This window comes from Ictidomys tridecemlineatus, chromosome 14, assembly GCF_052094955.1.
Source record: "Ictidomys tridecemlineatus isolate mIctTri1 chromosome 14, mIctTri1.hap1, whole genome shotgun sequence".
NCBI lineage: Eukaryota > Metazoa > Chordata > Mammalia > Rodentia > Sciuridae > Ictidomys > Ictidomys tridecemlineatus.
The window spans coordinates 9,535,579-9,542,959 of record NC_135490.1 but is presented as its reverse complement, the minus strand read 5'-3'; the positions used below and the strand labels follow the sequence as shown (position 1 = coordinate 9,542,959).

At 45.7% G+C, this 7,381-nt stretch overlaps 1 protein-coding gene across 6 annotated transcripts in view; it reads right to left on the bottom strand.

Moving 5' to 3' along the window:
• Window positions 1-938: 938 nt before the first annotated feature.
• Adra1a (adrenoceptor alpha 1A) overlaps window positions 939-7,381 on the bottom strand; it is an 88,441-nt gene continuing 81,998 nt past the window's right edge. For 3 of the 6 annotated variants that reach the window (XM_078030861.1, XM_040292555.2, XM_005339882.4), the window contains one exon: window positions 939-6,811. In XM_078030861.1, coding sequence (XP_077886987.1) covers window positions 6,294-6,811 — 518 coding nt within the window. In that variant the 3' untranslated portion in view covers window positions 939-6,293. The remainder of the gene's footprint in view (window positions 6,812-7,381) is intronic. The other 3 variants (XR_013430198.1, XM_078030862.1, XM_040292568.2) reach the window with 3 other exon arrangements.

Genomic DNA, 7,381 nt, shown 5'->3' with positions numbered 1-7,381 from the left:
GAGCACCGAGCTTATTTCCAATTGGGAATGTGGGAAGGGCATGTGTTCCCCAGCACACGCCTCGCTCAGAACCTGGCTTTGGTGCCTGGGAGGGCCAACTACATTTCCCCATAGCAACACCACGTCTTTCCCATTTAGGGGACCCCCAACTTACAGAAAAAAGAAAAAATAGGAAAAGAAGAGGAGGAGAAGAGCTCCTCCTTATGTTTGTCCTTTGGCAGATGCCCTCCGTTTGTACCCCATGACGCTTAGTGAGCTCCAGGCAGGGCTTGCAAATGCCCGGTACAGGGCACTGTGGTCAGGAGGACTCTCCAAGGAGCCAAGTGTGGCCCCCAAAGACTTCTGTGGGCCTTTCCTTTAGCAGTTCCCAAGGGCCTGGGAGGAATTTGAGGTTAGCCTTGGTCAAGGAGCATGTAGTTGTGGCTGTTCTCCGAGTCAGACCCAGGAGGTGAAGGGCTGAGCCAGCCACCCATTCACCTGGGCTCCTGTGGACCTGTCTGCTCTGCGGGGGCCAGTGATGGAGTGCAGAGAGTCTCACCTCTGCTTTTTGCACCTGCTCAGAAAATCACCCTGGGACCTGAACTTGTCACTTTGCCTAGCAACTCATGCAGGTTGGGAGCATTGATTTAGCTAAGTGGAGATGTGTCAATGAATGACATGTTTAAAAAATGTTTATATGCTGAACACCCCAAACTCTTTCCTATTATTTGTACTGTGCTGGAAGCTGTGATGGGTGGCAAATTGATCCTCATGGGCTAAATCTGGCCCGAACCCCCCTTTTTTTTCAAGCTAAGAATGGGTCTACATTTTTAAAGGATGATCTCCCCTACCCCCAAAAAGTCCAAACAGAGAAATATGTGTGATTGAGAACATAAAGCTCATAATGCCTAAACCATTTACTATCTAGCTGTTTACAGAAAAAGTTTGCCAAGTCTTGGTGAACATTAAATAGACTTTTATTTTTTGGTTCATCTGGGAACAGCCCTCCTCTCCCCATGTGTAACAATGCCTGTTGGAAAATCATTCTTGATTTCCAGGCAGGTGAACTTGGAACCCATCCAGCTCCTAAGCTGGGAACTGTCTGTGCCTCTCTGTGGTTTTCATGCCAAGTTCAGTGCTTGGCACTGGGAGGTAGTTTGCTGCTGACCATCAGTGTCCACAGTGACTGGCAGGCTCACTGGGAGTAGGAGTGTTCCCGTGATTCCCTTTGGGACCTTTGTGTTCCTGAGGACCTTATGGTGACAGTCACTGCTGACTGTGGCTTACATGCCACCAAACTGAGCAAACCAAGAGCCTCCTGTCCTAACTTTTCCTTAACTCCGTGGTGTCCCAGCTAGGGAGAAGGAGCAGAATTACATGTCCTGTCTGGTAGCCACGGAGAGAAATGGGGACAAACCTGCACTTGGCCCCTGGGATGATACTGTGCTGCCAGAGATTGCAGGAGAGCAGGTGCCAACACAGCTGGAATTATGGGTTAGAGTTGGAGGAGCAAAACAGGAAAGTTAGAGGTTGTGGACCTCGGGGACATGGAGGTGTCCTTGAAAAAGGAGGTGGAGGCTGAATATGGGGATATTCAAAGAAACCCCTCCGCTCACTCCCCTATTTCTTCATATGCCAAGTGAAGCCCTTGCTTCTCTTTCTGCCACATGGGAATGTCCCGAGATAAGAGAAATCACCTGGACAAATAAAAAGCAAAGTCATGGATGAAAATAAGAGACTCACATTGGGCTTTTCAGTCTTCATATCTTCTCTTTCACATTCAAATGCACCTGCTGTATTCAGGCTGTTTAATAGGCCCATGCCCTCGGCATATTTTTCTCTAAATACAGTATACATCTGCTTTAAGATTTTTTTTTTTTTTTTTTATCTAATGAAGTCTGTAGCTTTCCTAGTCTGGCCAAAATTATTTCCAGATTATAACATGTCCACCCTGACATGATATGGAAGGAGATAATGTAGTAACTCCTGAGCCACAGGAAAAGGAAAAGGAATCATTTTGCCTCTTGAAATGAGCAAGCTTCCAGCCTAACGGCAGTTCCTTGCTTCTTAGCTGCAGCAAAACACCACTAAATGCCCTGCCCCTCAGCCCCCTGCCACCCCGCAGCCTTCCCTGCAGGTGGGAGAACCCATAATCCGGCTGCAGTGGCGAAGAAGAAATGACATTGTCCTACCCAGAGCAGATGCAGCGATTCCCAGTCCACCCACATGACATTTGGGTCTGGGGATCAAAAATAAGATTGTGTTGATGGCAACCCCGGCAAGGGTCCTCCGCTGACATCCTAACTTGTTTTCCTGGCTCAGCTGGGTGACAGTCATTTCCACTCACTCATCTTGCAGGGACTTTGAAGGGCCAGAGGCCACTGCTGCCATTGCTTTTGGAAGATGGTGGACTCAGCCCTGCTCCACAGCTTAGTTTGTAGACACGGAGCAGGCGCAACAGTGTTCCAACTGGGCTCGGCGGGAGCTGTGTACAGGTGGTTTCATGGTTAAAAGTCCTAGTAGTGTAAAAGAGATCAGAGGGTCGAGTGAGTGTAGCTCTGATGTCTCCATGTGTGCCACCTCTGCCACCTCTGCCTTCCCTGGCTTATTCTAGGAGATTTGCCTTCCACCTGCTTGACTTCCCCTTAATTGCCACCCCTCCCCCCTTTGTTGATGAGCAGAGCTCTTGTCCTTAAATGCATCAACAAATGTTCACATAGAGAGGCAGCGTCTTTTTTGGCAGGAGGACCTGTGCAGATCTCGCCCCAGAAGGAACTGAGAATGTTTGTCCAGCTGTGACTAAGTAGCTGTCATTAAAGGATGAATAATTACTTGCCCAAGCAAATAGTTCCCCTAAATGTTCTCACCCCCAGGCCATGAACAAGAGACCCACTGAAGCTAGAAGATCTGCGTGATGGTGCACATTGAAGAGAGGAGAGACCAAGATGATTGCGATGTGCCGCTTTCATATGGGAAAGAAAATCCAGAGGCAGGGGGCTGCCATCTAGCAAGTGGCACAGCTGCCAAGGTGCCTCAGATTGCCTGGGTCTCTGGCAACCTGGCAATCACCACTCTGAACCCTTCTCTCACAGCGGCATCCATGAGTTTCCCATGCTCAACACATTCTCTGAAATTCATGGTGGAAAACCTATCATCCCTTCCCTTTTCTCCAACTCAAATAAAATTAAAAAGAAAAAAGTTGGAATATATGTGAGAGTAAGCAACGGATCTGTTAACGTTCATTTTTCTCAAAAAAATACACTTCCGGAGTGTTCCTATGAACCGCGGCTGGTAATCAATAACTTCAACACACCTCCCAGTGGGTGTCCTGGCCACGACTGTGTTTTCCATTCTTGGCCTATGCAGCCTCTTCTGCATTCTTTCATGTGCCCATCTTCTCCCAAGTTGGTATACTTGTCCCTTCTTGCAAGGTCTGAACAACATTCTAGATAATCAACCCTAAAAAAGTGGTGTGGTCTTCTCGAATTGTGGATACCAAATTTCTGAGGATGACCTGCTCTTGGCTGCACTGGATTTGGTAGCCTACTTGCCAGGGTTAATTTGCAGTCAATCCCAAGGAACCACATTTTAAAGTGTGGGTATGAGGACCTGTGCAGGTCTCGCCCCAGAAGCAAATGAGAAGAAAAAGGAAGGTGAGTAAAATGCTCTTCTGAAACCCTTGCAAATAGTCTGGGGAAATTTTTGAATAAAGAACTTCAAGGACCCTTTCAACCCGAGCAATATGAATCAAGGCCCATCTTGCCCCTCCCATGCGATATCAACATCGACTCTTGTGATGTCGGGACAATCCCAGAGCAGATGCTTTTTATAACACATTGGAGAAAACATTGTAATCACTGTTACTCTGGGTAAATTCCTCCCACTCCAAATAGAAACAGTAAACATGTGAGTATAAATATGACAATCATTTGTTTAGCTGTAACAATTTTAGATAATTTTTGGCATGCTTAAAAGTACAGATATTTTTGTGGATGAGTAAAACATAACTTGTGTATTGTTTAATCCACGTTGTTACTAACTTTTGGGTGACATTACCAATTTCTTGGCATGTTTATACCAGTTATCATGCTATGGGAAAAGAAAAAAAAAATAAAACATGTAAAGTTTGCCTCCGCAGAGAGAGTGGTGCTGGAGAACAGTGGAGCAGACAATTATTTACGGACAATTTTACATGGATACAATTGCCATGGTTTTTATGTGATGGTCAAAAGATTTCTTAGTGGTTTACTTTGATTGGAAGTGGTGTGCTGACTTTTGGGTGCTCTTCTTTTTCCCATATCTAAAATTTAGATTTATCTGTAAAAGTGTTTAAAAGATCATCTCTAACATGGGATGACATTTTGCTGAAGAAAAGTGATTACCTATGAGGATACCCTTTCTGCAGGGGAAACCAGGGCCAAGTGTGAATTTTTTTCCCCCCTAAATTCAGAATCTGAAAGAAGCTCTCTGGACCACAGAGCTTATCTTTCCTATCAAGGCAGAAATCAGTGAGGCCTGCATATTCCAGTTCTCCCTAATGCCTGCCTTGAGAATAGGAAGGACACATCTGGTAGAAGCATTATGGGACATGCAGAGAGGACAGGAGAGTCTAAAAATCCAGCCAACTTCTAAGCGCCAGAACCCAAGTTCTGAACACAAGGCCAAATATCCGTCCCTGTGGACAATCAGAGGACTCTAGGCAGAATAACACTGAGGAAGCAGTCCTACTCAAAATCCAAACACACCCCACCAAAAAACCCCAACCCACATGCAGGTACACCATCCGTTGCAGTGTGGAAAGAGAGTCGCCTTTGAGAAAGATTTAAGGAAATGAGCACCTTGCGGCAAGGAAGGAAGAGAAAGATACTGGGGCCACAGCCTTGCTGGAAGGTTATGCATCCCCTTCAACCTGCTCTGGAATTCTTAAATCCTACTTTTTAAGTTCTTAATGTGGAATGACAGGCATATTTGAATTTTTACATATGGTTACCATCTCCGTCATTAGCAGTCATCTGAGTTATTAAGGTTTGTCAAAATTGGGTGTTTATATAATTGAAAAATAGCATGTTCCCCAGGTTCTTGCAGAAAGCAGGCATAGATGAAATTGAATAAGCTACTGGATCTTTTGCCAGGATAGATGGGTTTTTGTCAAAAACGTTTGCAAACTCATGCTCTGGGCAGTTCTTTGGCCATCAGTCATTCCATGTTCAAGGCTGAGCATTAGTGTCTTTCAAAGTTCAGGAAGGATATACCTGGACCTTGGGCTCATTCCAATACAACCCAGGTAAACCTCACCTCAGTATGCAGTTGGCAAGCAGATAAAAAGAAATGGAAGTCAAAAGAGAATGAGCTCTGTATTTTCAAATTGGAGTTCTGGAAAAGGTAAGCGATTTGTCAAGAAAGGTCTTTTTAGGCCACATCAAAAATGTTGTGGAGTAATTTGGCAATCTTTACCTTAGGGGGAAATGAGCACCCACCCCAACTTCTTGATCTTTAAAAGTTGCAGAAGGGGCTTTCTTTCATATAATCTGGTAGCTTCTGGAAGGATTTCTGTCCTTAGTAGTTAATTTGCAAAACTGAGCCTCATGTCTCTTGGGAAAAGTATGCTTTTCCTGCTTGGTTCTTTGCACATTCTCCAAGCCCAGTGGCACAGAATGTGTCTCTGTCTCATTCTGAGACATGAATGTCCCTTTAGGGGACAAGGAACAATATCCAAAGTGCAGCCAAGGGTAAATCTCACTGTCCAGTTGCACCCAAGTTGAGAAACTCGTTGTATCAGAAATGATGGCGTTTTAAAACTCGCTCTAAAAGAACGTGTTCGGGTATTGGCCGCCATCTTACAGTCCTTGCTCTCTCGGCCCTGTCTCCATAAATGTCAAATGTGGCTGTGAGTAGGTTTAGCCTGAAAATAAAATCCCCTCACTTTCATCAAGAAATAGCTCCAAACTTAGAGTGTGTGCTCAAAATATTCATGATGAAGTCATAACCCTATATTTATAGTCTTTTGGATTGTGTATGAAACTCTGTTTCCCATGGTGTTTTTCGTTGAAAGGGTCAGTCGTGGAAAGCAGATTCAGAAAGTGACCGAGAGATGTTAGCTTGGGGGAAACGCCGTCTGGCTCACTTTGAACCAGGTGGTGGTGAGACATCCTGCCTCTTCCAGGAGACCCACCTGCTGCCTGATGAGTTGGGTCTCCTCCCCCACCCCGTTCCCAGATGGGCCTGTGCTGGATGGTGCCCTCTCGTCCTGCAGGAAGGGTGGGAAGTGGGGAGGGAGCCTAGGGTCACCCCTTTTCTCTGACCTTTCCTGTCCTCTAGACTTCCTCTCCATTCTCACTGAGGGAGATGGTGTGGATCTTAATGGTTGGAACTTGGTGGTTGTCTCCAAGGCTGGGGTCTGAGGGCCCCACACAGCAGCAGACCTGCAAAAAGCTTTTACTTCTCACCCGAGCCGTGGTGCAGGCTGATTGGTCCTTGGGCATTGTAATCCTGGCAGATCCGTGGGGCATGGAAGAGAAAAACTTCCATTCACAGACCCCGTCCGTCTTGGAGATCTTATAGAAGGTCTCCCCGGACCCCACGGGGATGCGGACCATGTCCTTCGGCTGCCCCTCCAGGGCCTGGCTGGGGGCGTGCAGGGTGTAGCCCAGGGCGTGCTTGGAAGACTGCTTCCTGCGGAGACACTGGATTCTCAAGACATTCTGGAAGGCTTTCTTGAACTCCTGACTGGAGCATGGATAGATGATCGGGTTGATGCAGCTGTTTAGGTATCCAAGCCAAAATACTATTTTAAAAACTGTTTCGGAGGGCTTGAAATCAGGAAAGAAAGACCCTGGAAGAAAACACACACAGCGTCATACATGCATGATTTGCAATTCAACAGGCCAAGTGACTAGGCAAACAAACCAATATGCATCCTTTTTATATTTTTTAAATGTTTAGAAGATTCCTGATGCATCCGAGTTTCTCACATTTGCCAGAAACCTATTGGTCATATCCTCAAAGACCATTCTTACGTGGCCCATGTGTGGCCACCAATATGACAGCAGGCCCAAAGGACAAGGTGACATCAGCTCTGTCAGTGATGGAATATCACTGGGTGGTTCCTGCGAAGACTTAAATAATGAAATATTAAATATTGGTGGTTGTCTCCAAGGCTGGGATCTGAGGGCTAAGACTAGATATACAAATATTTTTGTCTGAATTTTTGAAACAAGTTGGAATCCACTTGAATAATCCATTTTAAAATCTGGTTCTTTGGGAGTGCCTAAAAATAACTATCACAAAGAACCCCAGAGTCACAAATTTTTCCGGAGTCAATTCGAGCCTGATCTCATTGACCAACAAATCCTCCTAAGCTCCTACATAGATAAACCTGGTCTGTTTTTCTCTTGTGTGATGA